Source organism: Fukomys damarensis, unplaced genomic scaffold (assembly GCF_012274545.1).
Source record: "Fukomys damarensis isolate Sample0158 unplaced genomic scaffold, DMR_v1.0_HiC HiC_scaffold_22, whole genome shotgun sequence".
Taxonomy (NCBI): Eukaryota; Metazoa; Chordata; class Mammalia; order Rodentia; family Bathyergidae; genus Fukomys; species Fukomys damarensis.
In genome coordinates, this window is record NW_022900934.1 from 5,641,095 (window position 1) to 5,660,940 (window position 19,846).

A 19,846-nucleotide genomic window follows, 5' to 3' on the forward strand; every position below is an offset into this window, starting at 1 on the left:
GTGCGCTCGCTGCGAGCCGCGGCGCCGCACAGCTTCGTAGCGCTCTGGGCGCCTCTGTTCCTGCTGCGCGCAGCTCTGGGCGACTTCAGCCTGGACAACGAGGTGCACTCGAGTTTCATCCACCGGCGCCTCCGCAGCCAAGAGCGGCGGGAGATGCAGCGGGAGATCCTCTCCATCTTGGGCTTGCCCCATCGCCCGCGACCCCACCTCCAGGGCAAACACAACTCCGCGCCCATGTTCATGCTGGACCTGTACAATGCCATGGCGGTGGAAGAGGGCGGAGGGCCCGACGGCCAGGGCTTCTCCTACCCGTACAAGGCCGTCTTCAGCACCCAGGGCCCCCCGCTGGCCAGCCTGCAAGACAGCCACTTCCTCACCGACGCCGACATGGTCATGAGCTTTGTCAACCTCGGTGAGCCCGGTTGGGGGTGTGGGTGGGGCCGCGCGCTTCTGTCGGGGGGCGCTTCGGGACCGGGACGGAGTCGCCTTTACACCCAGCCCGCCCATCGTGTATTCCTGGCCGTTTGCAAGATCCCCAGCGCCTGCCCGAGGGTCTCCCGCCCGTGTCCCCGCGGACTCCGAGCCGTGAGCGACCCAGGTAGGGCGGGCAGGCAGGGCGCAGCCGGCCTGCGGGGGTCCCGGGAAGGGGAACTCGTCCGGAGCTTCGCCTCCCGCTGCGGCTCAGTTCAAAGCGCCGGGCTGGGTCATGTGAGCTGTCCCTGCCGGCGCGACGGATACCTGGGTTTAAAGGGCCCTTTTCAGGGAAGCCGCCTTCCCGCCTTTGCTCGGTGGCTCCCGGTGCTTCCAGGCCCAGGCATCGCAGCCGCGGCACCCCCTTCCCAGCCCCGGCTAGCCCCACCTGTCCCTCGCAGCGCCCCTGCCTAGATGGGTGCGCGGCCCATGCGCCCCGGACCCTCCCGCCACCCGCGTCCACCTCTCGGCCCTCGCTTGGAGCCGGGGAAGAAACATTGCCATCGAGAACTTTCTATTTTAAATATTTAATGATAGGTCCCGGGCGGGCAGCATCCATTTTCAGCGTTTATCACATGTGGCGCGCAAACCACGGGGTTTCGCGATTGGGTGGCGCGGGACCTCGGAGCAGACGCTGCCGGGGGCGGTTTTGGGACCCGGGAGCCGGGCCAGGGGCGCGAGGCTGGACTGCGGCGGTCCTGGTAGCTCCCCCTTCATCTGGCGTGCGAATTCGCCAGACTTGCTCAGACTCACCCCCGGCGGGCGGCCGCTGTGGGGCTCATGATCAAATATTTGGTTTTCGAGATAACACGCCCGATTGCTCTGTTTTCTGGGCCGCTTTCATTCTTCTTGTGTAACTAACTTGCTGCGAAAACCCGAACCAAGTGGAAGCAGCAGACACACCCACGGACGCTGTGTCAACGTGGAAATAATGATGCCCCAGACCTGCGCTGGGCACCCGGGGCGTGGAGGGGAGGCCCAGGGCAGCTGGGATCTGCCTTAACGCTTTCCACCCCAGATAAGGTCCTTAGTTCCTGGGAGGCCATTTCTGTGGGGTGGGAGGGCCAGGTGTCCAAATAGCTCCAAGTTTAAATTCTACTAAGCCATTGTGTGGGTGAAGCAGTTCCACATGTCCTGCTTTGGGACAATTTTCCAAGGTGTATGGGGTGGGAGAAAAGCAAAATGTAGACGGCACTGTGACGCACGAGTTTGTGTATTACCTGTGTTCCACTGGAATAAGACTGGCCTGGAGAGAGATTTTTGTGGGGTGGGGGGATTGGGGAAAGGAGAATCTAATTTTTTTCACTGCCTTGTGTGAATTTTTTTTCACACTTGGAGCTGAACCCAGAGCTGCATCCCCTGACTTTCTCTCTCTCTCTCTTCTTTTTTTTTTTTTTTTTTTTTTTTTTTTTGGTACTAGGGCTCGAACTTGGGTCCTTGTGTTTTCGAGGCAGGCGGTAGCACTGAGCTCAATACCCAGTCCCCCAGAATCTTTTTGTTTTGAGAAAGAGTCTTCTTACCTTGCTAAGTTCCCAGGGTGGGCTTGAACCCGTGACCCTTTTGCCTTAGCCTCTGTGAGTGCAGGAGTTATAGGCACGCTGAGCCACCATGCCTTGCTGTGTGATATTTTTAAGTGCTTTTTATTACCTATAGCAAAAACTAAAGAAAAGTCCTAAATGCATACCTATCACCACATTGATGAACACTGAACTCTGTGGCCCTGCTGAGGTGGGAGTTGGCCAGGGTGGGGGATCTGTGGCATCTCCAGTTCTGTTCCTTCCCTTGACTGAACACACACCAGTGGGTTCCAGTGAATGCATTCAGAGTCTGTGGGGTCCTTAAAGAGGTATCTGTGAACCCTGGCTTCTGGGCTCTTGGCAGACCCAGGGCGAGGAATACCTTGATGCTTCTAGACTGGCAGTGTGGCCAGACCAGGGCTCCTGTCTCCCAGAGAGAGACACGGGGGCTAAACTGTGTGCTTCTGGGAACTTAGGGCAGGGCTGATTGCTCCCCCATGGCCTTGGGAGCAAGCTCGGGCTTGCTGGGGAAGGCCACAGCTGGACGCCTTTCCTTCTCTGGCTGTGCACACCTTTCAATCCATTTCTTTCATCTTGAAAGGACAAAGACGGGCTTGTCTGAGCCTCTTAGCCAGGCTGACTTTGGGCTTTGTGGGACTGTCCTGACTTTCTCAAGTCTAGCTTTCTGGGACATCACTCCAAATTAGATGGCAGAGTGGCTTTTGACAGAGTGCACTGACCTTGTTTTCTTTTTCTTTCTGTCCCTAAACTTGAGGTAATTAGTTAGGGGCAGACCTGGACTGCAGTTTGGCAAGAGGCTTCCCCTAGGTGCTTCTGAGGGTGGCCTTTAATTTCTGCTCTGCAGCCTCACAGGAATTATCTGCCTGTCCCTTCTACTGTGAGTGGCTCTGAATTTCTCCATAACAGGGACTCAGGGGTGGCATTCGGGTTGGAGAGAGTGGGATGGGAGATTTGTCCTGAGGCAGAGCTTGCTGAGAAAGCACCGCTTTCCCCCAGACTGCAAATGCGTTGATCTGAAATATACAAAGTGTTCCAAAGCCAAGTTTATTCTCACTGTGTATGTGTAAGAGTGAGAACATTGCACTGTCTCATGGTAAGCTGTTCCTGGGGACCCGGGGGTCTTCCATGAGGATCTCCGGGAGGCTGTCTTCCTGTGCTGCCCCTCCCCCTCTGCGTCCCTGTGGGAACCTTGCCTGCATTCTGAAGGCTTTTGCAGACCTGGTGCTTTGATTCTTTCTTCAGTCTGCAGCCAAACTGGTTTCTGTTCTTCTAAGTCCTTCTCCTTGGAATTCAAGCTTTTTGCCAGGGTGAGCAGGATCTAAAAACTAGAGGGGATTTTACAACAAAACCAGGTGCTGGGAGTGCGGATGACACACTGCACCTCCTGACAAAGACCAACCTGCACTGTAGAGCCTCACATGAGGCCGGCTGAGCCACCTGACTGGGCCTCACATCTTCCCAGCCTGGGCCCCTTTAGGCTCAACGGCAAGATTTATAAACTGGTTTGGATTAACAAGCCCCTGACTCCTCCACTGTAGACTTAATTTTGGAATTCAAAACAGGCTACCCGCTTTTAAGTGGTCCCCAGGCAAAGGGGCTCCTACGGACTGAATCTTGCCGCTCTTTCCCCTGGGACAGCCCAGCGGCTACCTTGGGAATCTTCTAATGAAGCCGGCTGGCGTGAGGCGTGCAACTTGGGTGTATCGCTGGGCCAGGTCATGAAGGGATGAAATTTGTTTAATCTTTGAAGCGAAGATTTTTTTGAAAAAGAGAAAGTTGGAAACCCATCGTTACTGGAATCAGTGTATAAAAGTGGCTTTTGTTAATGCACCCGGAGAGTGGGAGAGGCTGTGCAGTTTGATTTTTTCTTTTTTTTTTTTTCTTGCCTTTTACCATCTGGCTACCCTTTTTGTTGACAAGTGTTTGGCATTAAGATCTCTCCTCTTGCCCCCTCAGAACAGGCCCTACCACTGTCGAGTATTAGAAAAAGATTCTGTTACAGTTTAAAAATGTCCTTCAGGGAGTGTTCTGCGGAGCATGACTGCGGCATCTGCAGCTGTAACCTGGCTTGTGTTAGAATTTGGAAGGGGCTGCTCCACATTCCAGCACCGAGCCGAGCGGCTCGCACTGGTAAGCAGCCAGAGGTTAATATAGATGTCACACAGGCTTCCCTGCTTCCTAACTTTCGTTCGTTCTTTCTCTGCACAGCGCCTTCACGATAGGGGTGTACCAACAGCTGTGTTTTTAGTAACCCTTTCAAGATCACTTCTTTTAAACCTCGTTTTTCTGCTTCTATAAATCAAAGAGCGCCCCCTCCCCTTTTCCCAAAGATATATGTGACCCAGATTTGAACTTTAGGGATCATCTATGTGGTTTATTTCCCTTCTGGAATCAGGGAAGGGTAAGGCCGAGCCCTGGACGCCAGCCTGCGTGGCTATTTTTGGCTTTTATTCCAGGGTTGTCACTTGGTTGTGACGTGGAAGGAGTAAGGGGGGTCGCCCAGATAAAAGTCGGTGTTGGGGCAGCAAACGGTGGTGATTTTTTGGCGGGGGTGCACGGAGAGAAGAAAGCGCTTCTGAGATGTAGCTCACACAGGCTGGGATTCGGGTCTCTGCCCAGTTAAACACAGCTGGTGGATGCGACGTGAGCGCGCGTCACGTGGCCACGGCGCTGGGACACCAGGGATGACTTCACTGCAGGGAGAGCCCCGTGCCGTGCCGTTGATTGATCACCCGTATCGCTTTAATATCTCGCCCTCTGTTGTGCGGTAAGGTCATAGTTGGCCCAGAGCAGGAGTCAGAGTGTTCCAGCGCTGCCCTGCCTCTGCCTCTCTGCAGCCTGTGTTGCGTGGGACAGAGCGGGGGGCCCTTGCTCCGAGCTGCTGTCCGGGGCCGTTGTCCTCTCCGGCCACTGCCATCGGCCGGGGCTGTCGGCACACTGGCTGTTTGGTGTGGCACTGCAGAGCTTCGCCTTAATGGCTCTGGCAGTGTCGCCGGGGTTAGGCACAGGCAGGGATGTGTGGGACCTGTCTGTCATGTTCCTGTCAGAGGAATGTGAGGATTAGCCCTCAAGCACGGTGGTGGGAGAGCACCGCAGCTGTGTACACTTATTATAAAAGATTTAAGTCCCACTGGTAAAATCAATATATTGAGTTGCACAGCCCTCTGCTTTTAATTAGTTTAAATCAAACGCGCCGGTACCATTTTGCCTCCCCTGGCCTCTGTGGGGTGAGGAAATATCAATATTTACATAGAAACTGTTAATTTGTGGTGGAAATGATAACACAGCCCCACACACATAACAGTGGCTCCGGGGTGATGGATCCCAGATCAGCAGGGAGTTGAGGGCTTACGTCAGCGGCGGGAGGGGCAGGGAGAGGACACCGGTGACGTCTAGAACTTGGACCCCAGATGCCAATCACAGGTGGGTCCGCAGTGCCTCGGGACTTGCAGGAAACTGGCAGCTTCTTTCCGTGGCAGGTTGGAACTGTGGAGATTCACCCACGTATCCAAAGTCTTTTCCTTAGGTATCCTTGCAAAAGTCTTCAGGTTGGCTCTTAATCTGTCCAGCCTGTGCAGGGTCCTTTGTGTGGGCAGCACATGGTTCAGGGCTTTATTTATTCCAGAGCTTTCCTTCCCCACTCCTGCAACCGTTTATGGAGGTGGGAGGGCTCACTCCCGGCAAATGATCGCATGTACAGCCACGGCTATTATGTGAGCTGGTCGGTATTAGTGTGTGTTCAGCTGGGATAGAATTCTGGGTTTTGCAGCAAATGGCATTTGACAAATACTATTTGACAAAAATGTGAGTTGCTATTTCTTAATATGGAACAGATATTTCATAGTTAACCTTCCCTGGCGAAAAATCACTGAAACCCAATGTGAAACAGCAATGCCAGTGAATACCAGGGCTGCGCTGTGAACCCCCCGCCCCCGGCGGAGTGGAGTGTTTATGATTTGAGGGGATGGCAGGAGCTCAGGGAGCCCTGACACTCCTGACAAGAGGCTCGGAGTAGCAATGTGCCCTGCCACCCTGTCAGCAGTGCACGGGGAGGCACTGCAGGAGCCGTGCAAAGCCCGCGCTGACCCTCGAGGGGTGGGTTGAATTAATGACAACTTGGAGAGCGCCAGTTCTAGTGTAATTGCCTTATTGTTTTGGAGCCGGGCGCTTATAATCCAGTTCCTGTACAAACATGTTTAACGTGTGTTAATGCATTTCCAAACCAGAACCTCTCAGCACAAGCCTGCTTTTCATTAATTGATGTCGGTAGCATGGTACAGTATTTCAAAGGGCTGGCCAAGTATAGACTGTGTTTCCAATTTCCTTCCTTTCCTGTGTTTGGAATGCCAATGTTAATTTGTTCCCAGGCAGGAGCAGGGGCTGCCAACCGCGGCTTTCTATAAAGGGCTTCGCAGTGAAGGCTTCCAGCCCTCAGTACTCACCGAGGAGGCTTGGGGCCTCGTGGCCAAGTCTCCTGACACTTTGCAGCTAATTCTGGGTGATATATGGAGTGGGGGGTGGGGGCCTTCGTGGCTGGGTAGCGGAAGTTCTTAGTGACAGCAGTGGGTGTGGCTTGACCGGGAGGAGCGGACCTGCGTCCACAGTGATCCTCCTTAGCCGCTGCTTCACAGTCACGTTACCTGTCCCCACTCTAGTTGTGTGTTAGCCGTGTGACCTTGGGCAAGTTACTCTACATCTCCGCCTTTTGTCTCTTCATTTTCCGAAAGCTGGGCAATAATCCTCTTCTCGGCAGACTCTCAAGACACAATCATTTCACCCACTTGCAGAGTCCGGCACATCATCGGAGTCTAATAAATGGCAGTTCTTGCTTTTATTGGAGTGGCCAGGTCAATAGTCGCTCCGGTTTATTAGTCTGACTTTCAGTTTTTAAGTATTTAATCCTAAAGTACTGAGAGGAAGCTACTCATGTTATTTTAAAGCTGCCCAGAGAGTGGCCCCCAAGGTGTTATATATGTTTGGCTTCCCTTCTCTTTCAGAGATCAATGAAATTTGAGTGGATGCAGCGAGCTTGTTAGGGAACGAATACAGTAGAATGCCGAGCCCTTCTCTCGTGCCTAGCATCTAGGCTTGTTTTAAGATTTGACTGAGGGCTGGGGGTGTAGCTTAGTGGCAGAGCACTTGGCTGGCGTGTGCTTCCCCAGCATCAGGGGGCGAAAATCACTGCTTGAGAAATTGAAACTGAGTCGGGGTATACAGAACCCTTTGTACTGTTTTTGCCATTTTAAATAGAAAATTATTCTAACATTAAAAAAAAATGGAGTTTTTCAGAATCGTATTCTCCCAAGCATGTCTTCCCACCCTTTTCTGGAAGCCGGTCAAAGTACAAACAGCCTTTCCCTTCTGGGGAAGAACAAGCCCGAAGCATTTGTTAACAGGCTGTGGTCGCAACTTCCCACTTTTTATTGGCACAGGTGCAGGGCAGCCTGGCCACTCCTGCGCTGGGCGGGGGTGGCACCCACAAAGCCCAGTGTGGAGTCAGTGTATTTCGGAGCCTCTGGAGTCCTGAGGACGAAAGCGACACCTCCAGGGCCCCCATGTGGGTGGGTTTCTCCTTACCCTGGGCTTTTCATGAACCCCTCCAGCTCTCTCTATCCTGCTCAGAAAACGCCACTTAACAAGAACTAAGTTTGTCTGTGTCCCCGGGTCCGTAACATCTTTTTCTCCTGGGAGCAGCTTTCAAGTTTCAATCTTTTGTTGTCTGGCTTAATTACATTTGGCTGTGAATGAAAACTCACACTTTTTCCAAAATCCGGGACTCGCGTGCTCTGAAGCACTGGGCCGAGGCCTACACCGTCCTATCATTCCAGCCTCTCTTACTTTCCTGTAGTTGGGGGCGGGGAGAAATCTGAGCCCTTAGCAGGACATTTAGCATTGGACTGCCAGGTGCTCTGCTGCTCAGAAGCGTCCCTTGCACACGGAGGCAGCTGGGCCGTTTTGCAGTTTTGGCACCTGGCATTTTGGCCCATGATAAAGGACTGTTCTCTGGACTCGGGCTGCAGGAGCCCTTCCTGGGCACTGTGTCTCAGGTGCTCAGGGCACAGCAGGTGCCTGGCTGTTGGCCTTTTGTGTGCATGAACTGGCTGAGGCCCATCTGCCAATATCCTTTAGTAAATCTTGTGTAAATAGATAAACTATATAACCACTTCCACCGTGGGTGAAAACAGAAGTTTAAGTAGGGGGGCCCTCAAGCTGAAAAACAATGCAGCATTGTCATTTTCAATGATTAATATAATATTTACATTGCCCTTATGGATGTAAATTTAAATTTAACTGAGGCAGTTTTAGTGACCAGACAAGATAAATGCCATCAACTTTGCTGTCACAGAAATGCGTGGTGTGACAGAACACCCTTTGCTGTTTAACCCAGTCGTGGGTCAGCAGTTTGGCCTCTTGGATCTAAACACTTGGTCCCAAATTTGCATGATTCAGGCCTTTTGTTGGGTCAGCATAGATGAAAGTAACTGCATGGCGACAAAGAACTCCAGGATCTTGGGACCTTAAAATCACAGAGGTTTTCCATTTGTGTTAGACCGTGGCTCCTTTGTGGCTTGGTGGGGACTCTGCACAGGTGGTGGTGGCAGGAGGCCCTCAGAGTGGCTTTCCCCCTATCCGTTTGGTGCCAGAAAGAAAGACAATGGCCTTGTGCCTTAGCTTTTCAAATTTCCACCCAGAAGTGACTGGCAGGGTGGTGGACTGCAGTCCTGTGGTTGGAAAGGTGGAACCCCAGGAAAAATGGCGGAGGGCACTGCCTGCCATTCTGTCTATGTAAGGTTGCTGCCTTTTATCTCCCCCATCAGTGATGCATTGTATTGAAACTTTTTAAGTTCCCATGATGCCATTCATTTTTGAAATTCATAATTACAATGTCATGTGTATATATATTTTCTTGCATGCTTTGACTTCCTCTGAGGAATTGCACCCCTTTTACTGGAGACCAGTGTTGTAGAAACTTCATTTTATTGAGGTATTCATGTGGTTTGACAAGAGTAACTGCTTCTCTCTGTCCCCTCATGGAGAGGGACTTGTCTCTTTAGGGCCTGTCTTTCTGCAGAGGTGAGCTTTGGCTGCGGTGTGATCCACCATGCAGAACTTTCCCTGTCACAGCCAAGGAGGCCACCACTCTGGTGTCTTTGGAAGGTGCCTCAGAGCAGGAACTCCATTTTCTTCCTGGGCCCCAGAGCTGCTGCTTTCTCCACACAGGATCTCAAGTGGCTGAATCTTAAAACTGAATTCAGAGACTCCAGCACCAGACGGGCCACTGAACGCAACCCAGGCGGTGCTGTGGAGGGTGGAGATCTTTGTGTAGCAGCAGTGGACCTAGGGCGCCATCTTTATTGGCCCCTCACTGAATACTGTCAGGATCCTGAAAGGTGGGTAGTGTCTCCCCGCTGTAGGGAGGACACTGAAGGCTGCAGCCTTGCCCCTGGATCTGTGGGGTGTGAATGGGGAGCTGGCGCTGAGGAGATGGTGTTGAAGCCGTGGAAATAGAAGCCGAACCATGACCCTTGGCTCTGGTCTTGCTGTGATGAGTAAGAGAGGATAAGGATGATTATCTGTTCTGCTCGTCACTGCTCTTCTGTTCTTGTCTTTATGGCTTGAAAATCATTGTCCTGGCAAAGGGCCCTGAGTGCCATGTGCAAGGCCCTGCACGCACCTGCACCCCCAGGAGGAGATTCCTGAGGCAGCTACCAATGGGGATTTTTTTTTTTTTTTTGGTACCGGGGATCAAACTAGGGTCCTTGTGCTTATGAGGCAGGCAGCGGAACCACTCAGCTAAATCCCTGGCCCACTGATGGATATTTTAATCGTAACGCTTCAAGACGCTGTGGATAAAAGAACACAGGGTCAGTCCTTACTGTGTATCCTGGAAAGTCTGTTGCATGTGGCTTAATTCATCATGAAGTCTGCAATGGGGCAGATGGTGAGAGCTTGTGAGAGAGGGACTCACCTGTATCCAGGGAGATGCAGAACAGAATGCACCGAGAGAGAAGGTCGGTGGCAGAAGGTGTTCAGGGTGTCATGGTACTCAGTGGTGGGCCACGGAATCAGAGGAGGCACCCGCTCACCACCTCAGGGTGACGGCAGAAGTTCTAAGTAAAGTCCATAGGTTCCTGGCAAGTTGGCTTTTGCTTAATAGTAAGAAACTCGAAAGAAGTGCGTTGTGGTATCCTGGGATAGGTCAAGGACCTGGGGAAAAACTGGCACAGTCTGAGAAGAACCTGGAGTTTCTGGAGTGTAACGCGCCAGTGGGCGTTTCCTGGTTCTGACCGATGTGTGATGTTTAGGGAAGATGTTCTCACAGGGAGGACTGGGTCATGCGTCCACATGGGACTTCTGTGCACTGGCTCTGCCTGTTGCCTGTAAACCTAAAGTTATTCCAAAATAGAGTTTGTTTTTAAAACAATGAAGGGGCTGAATGTGGCGGCACAGGTCTGTAATCCCAGCTGCTCAGGAAGCCGAGGCAGGAGGATGATACTTTGGAGGCCAGCCTGGGGAGCCTAGAGAGAGAGAACGTCACCCCAGGGAAGAGTGCCTCTAGGTTCCATCCTTAGTAATGGGGGACAAAAAGCAGCCAGGTTAGCTCTTGTTATGGGTCCATGTGTATTTGTGAGTCTTTCCCCCTGCATTCTTGTTTGTGATTAATTTTTTTTCCCCAAGCTCCAGCAACCCAGAAAACCCTCCTGTGGGAGGCGGCAGACACCCCTGTCATGTGGCCCGCCGTTTCCAGGAGGCCCGTCACGGAGTGTGCTCGGAGTATCACGCCCTGCAGGCCAATAACTCACCAATCTTCAGACCCATTAACACGGTGGGGACTCGGGGAGCAAATGAAAACCCCATCCTGAGACTCTTAAAACTCTCTGCCTGTGCGTGAGATACCAGTATAAAGCAACCGTTTATGGGCAAGAAAGAGGGGGTGGGCAAACTTTTAGGTCTTTCAGAGTTCTGCTTGGTCCTGAACTTTGTAAAATGCCCCCCACCATCCTCCCTTCTCAAGTTCCATTTTCTGGCTGACTTGACCTTACATTTGTGGAGAGAGAAACCCTTAAAAATGGCAGCAGAGCCTTGGGACCTTCTAGGCTAGTAAATGTTTATGGGATGGAGGCGCTGGTCGGTCATTTCCTTTAGGGGGAAACAATAAATGAAGCTACTTGCCTTATGCCTGCTGAGTCCTCCGGAGCTCCTAATTGTCTTAGTATGCTGGTGGGGTGGGCGCTCCGGGACAGTGGGGGATGGGGGAACAGAAATCTTGGGGCTTCTGGGGGCTGAAGCACCCCAGTAGCTTGGAAGCATCCATTTTAGGTGGGCATAGGGACGGTTTCCCAGCCTGGGCACTAAGGACAGGACATTGTTCTCCAGGGAGCCAGCGTGTTGTACCCGGGAGTGTCCTTCGGAAGCCCTGGCTGTACCTGTGAGTGTCAGTAGCTCCCACCCCAAGTTATGACAATCAAGCAAGTCTCTAAGACATTGCTGAACATCCCCCAAGGGACGAAGCCGCCCCGCGCTGAGAACCACTGATGCAGGGTAACTTTTCCCCAGCTTAGGAATTCGTTTGGGAGCCTCTGCCTCAAACCCACTGGCCCATGGCGGGGAAAACAGCATTTCTAGAGGGACGGATTATTTTCCAGCTGAAAAGGAACGCAGATTGCAATCAAAACTGAGCCTTTCAGAAAGCACAAGCTGGGCTTGCTGTGGAGGACCAGCCTCCTTTCCCGGACGCCAGAAGCACATATTGAAAACTGCCCCTCTTTACTTCCCTCTGCCTTCCCCGGCAGGGAGCTGGGCAGTCACTTTGGGGGCTGCAGCCCTGCTTGCTTAGACCTCCGCTGCTGTGTGTTTCTGTGGGGTTTGTATGTTTTTAAAACAGGTAATAATGAAAAGAAGGACATTTTCTGACAAGTGAAACGGACGTCCAGATGTCAAGGTCTCTAACAGCTTTATGGACAGTTCAGCAGCTGGTTGTTCTCGAAGGCCGGGTCAGCCCTTGGTTCTCTGGACCTCGTTCTCGAGACCCCTGAGTGTTTGCTGTCTGGGTTTCGTGGGCATCTCTGGGCCCTGCTTGTGCTGTCTCTGTTCCCTGCCTGGGACCCCTTTTACCCTTCAGGTGGGGAAATGGCTGCTCACAGCTTTGTGGGTGGATTTTTTTTTCCCTTTTGTGGCATTGGCTATTGAACCCAGGGCCTCTGCCCTGAGCCTGAACTACAGCTCCAGCTCTTTGTTTTGAAACAAGGTCTCACTGAGTTGCCCAAGCTGGACTCTTAACTGTTGGTCCTCCTCCCTTAGCCTCCTGGCTTCTTCAGAGGGTTGGACAGGTGACTGCTCTGAGGACGCCTCTCAAGGGCCCTGTAGGATGGTGTTGTGTACGAGGCTTTTCCTAGGTTGGCCTGGGTCAGGCCCCTTCCCCTGTGTTATACTTCCTGGATTTCTCAGGGGCTCCGGGCAGAGACCGTGAGTCCACCTCTGCCACTTGTTCACCTGAGGACTGGGCCCGGTTTCCTCCTGGGGTTGGTGCCGGTGCTGTCCCGCTAGAGAGCTGTACAGCCAGCCTCTGTGTGTGCACCGGTGACACCGCAGTGCTGTCATGGATGCTTACACCCTGTGCCTGTGTGCCTGGCTGCTGCTCCCACGCCCCGAGGCGGGCGGTGTGTGTGTCCTGTCTTCAGGGTTGTGGGTCGGGGGTGGCGCTTCCCCAGCTGCGACAGCAGGCTGAAACTGGAAGCCGCGCTGTGCTCCTCCGGTGGCCTGGGGCAAAGCCAACAGCTGGGCTCATCGTGGTGAACCTTGCTTTACTAGACAGTCGCCTCTGGCCGATAAAGATCTGAATGTCGGTGTGGGGCCTTAGGGAGACACGGAGCCCTTGGGACCAGCTCCAGATGTGACCTTGACAGCGCAGGACGCAGGTGGCAGCCGGTGCTTCACAAATAGCACTGAGAATTTAACAGTAAAATCGTGCCGTTCTCCCTTTTGTTTTGTTTCTCAGAGCCTCACGCAGGCGAGTATCTGTGTCCCCTGCACCCTTAGCTGTGCACAGCTGTCTCCGTCCTCAGCCCTGCTGGTGCCCGGCTTCAGCCTGACTTTGCTGCCCAGCAGCTGCCAGCCCCAGAACATGGCGGTGTCCGGGTGGTGCTTGTGCTCCTCGGAGATGCCCGTGGCTCTCCAGACCTGTCCTGAGGCTCGATGGCCCCCAGGAAGTTCCCCGCCGAAGACACACCGTCGCCTCGTTCAGGGGGCCAAGTGAGGTGCTGTGATCCCCTCCCGGGCGGTAGCATGAGCAAGGGGAGCTGGCCCTGGCCGCCACAGGGCCTGCCGTCCTCGCCCTGGCTGCTCAGAGTGTCCCGGCAGCCCCCGCTATGACAGGCAGCCCCTTCTCCCATTGCACACGAGGTGAAGCCAGGGGTCCAGGGTTAGGGTCTGTGTTACAGCAAAGTACAGAACCAGCCTCTGGGATGCTGAGGTCTAGATATTGCGATGCCTGCCTCTGCTTCTGTGAGGATGCCCATGATTCATTTGGGGCTTCCTCAGCTGCAGGTCACAGACCACCTAGCTAAGGCGGCTTCGTTGTGTTCCATAACAGCACAACTTCAGAGCAGTGATACCGTACCAGGTACCCATGAACTTTTTACCCCCCACCTTGTTCCCAGATTCTTCATTCCTGTTAACTCATAGTTATAAGGTGGCTGCTGCAGCCCCAGACATTGCATCCTTATACAATCACATATAAAAGGAAGGAGAAGAAGGAAGGGTCCAAAGCACTCTTCTGGCTTGTCTGTTAATTGGTTTGTTTGAAATTCCCTAGGAGACTTCTCTTTAAGTCTCATGGGCCAAACTTAGTCGTAAGGATTGGTCTCGTGGAAGGGAAGCAGCTGTCCTCATTGAGCGCAGTGGGAAGGAATGAGGGGAAGTAGGTTGGAGAAGGTTGTTGGGTAACCGCATTCAGTGATCTAATTTTCCCTCTTTCTCTGTTTTCTCTGTTATTTCTGTGCATTTTGTTGGATTTAGGACGACGTGTACACTTGCGGCTTGTCTCCTTCATATGTGCAGGTAAATAAATGAGGTGCGAGCCGAACACAGTGAATGTTTAGATAAAAAATTTAATTATAAGAGACACTGCCATGAATTCTCCTCACAGTACCCACTGTGTCTTTGAACACGTTTCTCCCATCATTCCTGCCGCTTTCCGAAGTAGTTCTGGATCCTCTTTGGCGAGTGTCCTCACACAGTGATCAGAAGTGCGGTGAGTGCTGCTGCCTGGCGCCATCCAGCGGAGAGGCAGGCGCTCGCTCCCACGCGGCGCATCCTCCTCTTCCTCACCCGCTGGGCCTGCACTGCCCCCCTTCTCCTTCTCACAGTCAGGATGGCCGGGAAACGTGAAGGCTTTGGGTTAATTCAGGATGAGACGCTACCACCGCAGTACAAGACGTGAGAGAGAACTGCAGAATCGCTGTGGGAAGTGGCTGGAAGGACGAGGTTGGAGAGAGGGGTAGGATGTTAATGGCCGTGCATGTCTTTTACTAAGCCAATATTTTTAAAAACTCCCAGCCTTCACTGGATTTTTGATCACTCCATCAAGCCCTCCACCGTCCCCACAGCCCCCAGGTGACAGCGGTGTGGATCTGTGCTCTGGGCCGGTTTGGTGTCTGGTGGGCATCAGTGTTTCATTCAGCCAGACCCATGGAGACTTTCTGGTTTCCCCTTCACCTCGGCCTGAAAGCAGCTTTGACTTGAGCTCAAACTCCAGAGACAGTAAGGACCTCACCAAGGGCCAGCTGTTGCACGGACACCAACTTTATCTATAACCTTTCTAGTGTGTGTTCCCAGGGGACACATGTGCTGGAGTCTGCATGTTTCCTCGGGCTCATGGGTCGGATGAAGTACTCTGGGTCAGGCTGGGCAGAACACGATTCTACTTCCTGCGTTGTGGGAGGCTGATCCGGGAAGATCTCAAGCGTGAGCCCCACCTGGGCAACTTAGCGATTTAGTAAAACCTTGCCTCAAAATAAAAAATAAAACGGGCTGGGGCTGCAGTTCAGTGCAGAGGCCCTAGGTTCAATCCCCAGTACCCACACCGGGAAAGAGAAGATGGTCTGCATGGAGGTGGGGGAGTTGAAGGTGTCTTCGGGAGTTGTTCCTGGGCAGTGGGAGACAGCGCGTTTGTCAGAATTCTCTGGCTGCAGACAGCAGAGATCTCCGCCAGGCAGATTGAGTGGTGGTGGCGGAGGAGGGAGGAGGAATCATTGTCTCCTGGGTCAGCAAGTAGAAGGTCCCGGGGCGCGAAGGGGTTTTTCTCACCGTCTGCCACCCCGTCACTGAGCAGTGTCACTGATTCATCTGCTGCTTGCCTTCCCAGCCTCCTCCGTGGGCTGGAATCCAGACAGGAGGACAACCCACTGGGGGTAGTATGGGGTAGAGGGTGGTTCTGAAAAACATTTTGCTTCCTGATGAGTGACAGCTGAGCAAATAGAACTCTGTGTCCTCTTCTCCCTCTCCTTGCCTTGAGTGTAGCTCTAGGAAGATGTGACGCTCGGAGCCATGACAGCGATTTTGTGACCACAGGGCCAAAAGCCTGTGAATTAAACGTCAATGTGTAGATGTTATGGCAGAAATGGCAGAAGAGACTGGAGTTCTTGGTGACGTGGGTGAGCTGCCGTATTCAGCTGGACTTTCGGGGAAGAGCTTCCTGGGCCGCTCAGGTCACGGGTCTGCGCATGAATCAGTTGGTTAGGAGGTGGATGATGCCTCCTAAGTAGCAGCAGCCGTCCCCTGCGGCTGGGCGGGGGGCGCAGGGTGTGGCCATCTGTTTACAGATCCTACAGCTGACATCTGTGATGATCCCCTCCTCCAGCACCGTGAAGCTTTGCACTGATGTCGCTGAGTTTCTAGAGGTCTGCTGGCCTCGGAGCCCCGGCTGCCTGTGAGGGGCAGGGGCCCTCTCAGAGCAGAGGAGCCAGGGCCGGAGAGGGGACCCATGCAGAGCTGTGTGGGCCTCTTCATGACCCCAGGCAGCTGCCCTTCAGTCTGAGCTGACTTCCTTCTCCTGGCACCGGAAATGGTTCGGAGCACAGCAGTGCCTCGTGAGGGGGTCTGGTGTGTGAGCCTGGGATCTGAGTCGGGCTTCTTAGCATGAAGGAGGCTCTGGGGAACTTCCAATAACCACTGCTCCCTCTGCTCCCGGGCACCCTCGGCACTGTGCTGCACCTCCTGGTTTGCAGTGACATGTGACTACTCTACCAGCAGTGTTTCAGTCCAGGGGCCAAGCGGGGCTTTTGAGAAGACTCTTATTTTGAAGGGGTGGTGGGAGCCGGGGAAGGCAGCAGAGTGAGCTGTGTCCTCTTCCCTGCACCTGCGCCTCGTGGGCCTAATGAGTTTAGGTTGATGGAACCCAGACCTCAGGAAGGATTATAAATTCTCATTTGATTTGATTTTCTTCTCAAATGCCTTAAACCAGCTGCGCCTCCCAGCTGACCCAGGCTCTGGCTGCTCTGGGGTGTGTCTGGCCACCCCTCCTGCCTGGGTAGGGAAGGAGGTCCAGCCGCACCCCACCCAGCTGCTCCCAGGGCCCTGGGGCTGGGAGTGGGCAGTGCCACCTCTGTCCACTCCGCTGCTCCACATGTCTCCCGGATCCTCGCTGCAGCCAGGACTCTGCAGGCCCCTGTGGGGAAGTTGAGCCTTGGAGAGATGAGTTGACTGGTCCCGAGTCCCTGCAGAGTGTTGGCAGAGCCTGTGTTGGTCCTGACCCCCAGCCCCAGGGCCCGGGCCCAGCCAGCTGCTCCCGACACCGAGCAACAACCTCCTCCCACCGCCCTGAGCATGTGATGCCGTTGAAACGGGCCGCAGCCCAGGAGCAGACTTCTGCGTGCTGAGCCCTGGCCCTGGCTTGCTGGACCCTGGAGTCCTGGCCCCTTGAAACCATGACAGCCCAGCAAAGCCAGCCCTGCCATTCGCGTCGACTGTGTGGCAGATGAGGGGAGGGACCCTGGCCCCGATGGCAGAGCCGCTCCCCACGCCTGCCTGGCTTAGTGGGGTGGCCTCGGGGGTCTTTGCACCTCTCTTCTCTGTTGTGGGTGATGGTGAGAAGAGGGATGGGTGGCCAGGGGTAGGGCACTTGCCCAGCGGCGTGGCTGCTCAGTGGCAGGGCCCCTGCTGTGCTGGCCAGGACCTCTGAGGGCCATCCTGCGAGCTGTCACCCACCATGTGCCGGGGAACCCACAGCCACCTCGGCCCATCCAGGGCCTCAGACTTGCAACTCTGGGATGAAATTCTTCCTCCTTCTGCAGTTTCTCACACTGGGACCCTTTTTTGTGTGTGGTCCTGGGAATAGAACCCAGAGCCTTTGCACTGAGCTATATCCCCAGCCCTTATTTATTTGTTATTTTATTTTATGTTTTGGTACTGGGAATTGAGCTCAGGGACTCTTGCTTGCCAGGCAGACACTGTACCACTGAGCTTCGTTCCTGGCCTCCCCTGCCCTTTTTTCTTTTTTCTTAGCAAGATGGGACCTTGCTAAGTTGCCAAGTTACCCAGGTTGGGCTTGAACCTGTGATCCTCCTGCCTCAGCTTCCCAGAGTGCTAGGATTACAGGTGAGTGCCGCCACACCTGGCAAGGGAAACCATCTCGTGTATCTGAGCAGCATGAAGACCACCAGCCAATGTGCTATTCAGATTTACATGACTTACAGGGAAGCGAAGCGAAGCACTCTGTTTCTCAGCCACATGGCCACGTTTCGGGTGCTCCGTGGCCACGTGGGGCTTGTGGCCGCTATGTGGAACAGCACAGATGCTTGTGTGTTCAGAGGCACAGCGGGACGGTGCATGGATCAGCTTTGGTAGGGTGTCGGCAACTATATGGTGTGACCCTCAGGAAGAGAAGGGACAAACCTGCCCCTGGGGTCACTCCCTGCCACTGCCAGCCCAAGCGGGGCTGTGTCGGGTGCCTTGGCCTCTTGGGTCTGTCAGTGGCTCAGGCTGTCACTCTGCACTACTGACACTAAGGCTCTCTCTGTGTTGCCCAGGCTGGACTTGAACTCCTAGGCTCAGGGATCCCTGCCTGTCACAGCCTCCCGAGTAGCTGGGACCCCAGGCCACACCACCAGGCCCGCAGGGTCACTCTTCGTGGTGTGGCTGTCCTAGGCATTGCCGGAAGTCAAGCAGAATCCCTGGCCTTGAGCCAGTAACTGGGTGCCCGGAGCATTCCAGCCACAGCTGTGGGCACGGAAAATGTCTCCAGTTGTCGCTCAGGGTGCAAGGCTGTGGGGAGGGTGGGGACAGAACCCCTGGTGAGAGCCACTGTTGTAGCTGAATATCCTAACATTTTCACTTAGCTGAAGCCAAGGTCGCCTGGTTCTCGCCCTGAAGAGGTAGACAGCGAGCCCAGGACCGGGGCCTCCGTGCGGGGTGGGGAGGACGTCTGCGCAGCCTGTTTGCCTGGTCAGGGTCAGCTCTGCCTGTGCCTGTGACTCTTCAGGCCAACAACTGGCTTGCTCAAAAGGTAATTAGACCTATCTTTGCAGCCTCCTCTCCCCGCCCGGGCCTGGACCCTCACTCCTCTAGGCTCCCAAGGATGATACTGAGTCACCACACAACCAAGTCCATACTGCGGGTTCCACCCGGCCACATCTGTGCAGCTGCAGGGCCTAGGACACCCCGCAGGTCCCCACCTTGGCCGGGCAGCATCCCCAGGGCCCTGGCACAGAGCCGTGGGCCTGGCCTGGTCGGCACTTGGGGCGGTGGGCAGTGAGCTCGGGGCTGCGAGCCAGGCCCCTGTGCCCCATTCCTGGTCCTGCCAGGTGATAGGAGGGGTGATGTTGCGAAGCTGGCCCTTCCCAGCCTCCATCCCCGCAGGTGACTGCACCAGGCAGGGCCAAGTTTCAAAGCCCTGGAGGACCTGGTGGGCTGCAGGGCTCTGCTGTCCCAGTCCAATTTTCCAGTTTCTACCTACCGTAAGCACATGGATGTGCCAGGCGCTTCGTGTGGTGGAGCTGGGGCCGGCCACTGTGCCCTGTGAGGGAAAGCAGGTGAGGCAGGAGGTGAAGAGCCCTGGCCCTGGGCTCCGGGTCTGCATGGCCGTGGCGAAGGGCTCTATGCGCGGTGCTCCGGGGCCTCCTCTGGAAGTGGGTGTGGTTCCTGGGCCCACCCGAGTGCAGCTCCTGTAAGGATCCATCCGACGGTGTGTGTGGCCACAGATGTGACAGTCAGCCTCCGAGGGGACTTTGGAGAGGCCGTGTCCTCCTCGCACTGCCTCGGCTGGCCACTCGGACCAACCAGAACAGCACGAGAAGCCGCAGTGGTGACGAGGATGTGAGGAAATCGGGATGCTTACGCTGTCGCCGGGAACAGGAAGCGGGGCAGCTCCTCCACGTAATAAACATGGAGCTACTGTGTGGTCCGGCCTCCCAGTGTGCACTCAGAAACACGGGAAGCAGGGCGCTGGGTATTCCTGCTCTCGTGTCGTGGCGGCGTCGTCACAATAGCTGAAATGGAGAAGCCACCAGAAGTACACAGGCGGATGATCGGGTGACAGAATGCGGAATAGCATTCAGCCTTCAAAAGGAAGGGCGTTCTGACACCTGCCCCAACATGACTGAGTTTCTTAAGTGAAATGAGTCAGTCACAGAGGGACAAACACTGCTGTCCTCCACTGGTGGGAGCGGGCAGATTTGTAGGGCAGGAAGTAGAATGGTGGTGGATGGGGACCGGGAGGGAGAGGATGCTTAACAAGTCTGTGATGGGACCACGGTTCGTGTCTCTGAGCCCCGCTGTCCATGCGCCACTGTCCCTTGGGGTGGGGCAGGACAGTCCCACAGGGTTCGAGCCAGCTGGAC

General features: G+C 54.5%; 1 protein-coding gene across 1 annotated transcript in view; it reads left to right on the forward strand.

Annotated features, from left to right (window-relative positions):
* The window catches only part of Bmp7 (bone morphogenetic protein 7), a gene marked incomplete at its 5' end in the record, with an annotated part of 66,789 nt that continues 46,943 nt past the window's right edge, over positions 1–19,846 (forward strand). Inside the window, one exon of the mRNA XM_010628811.3 lies at positions 1–412. Coding sequence (XP_010627113.2) covers positions 1–412 — 412 coding nt within the window. The remainder of the gene's footprint in view (positions 413–19,846) is intronic.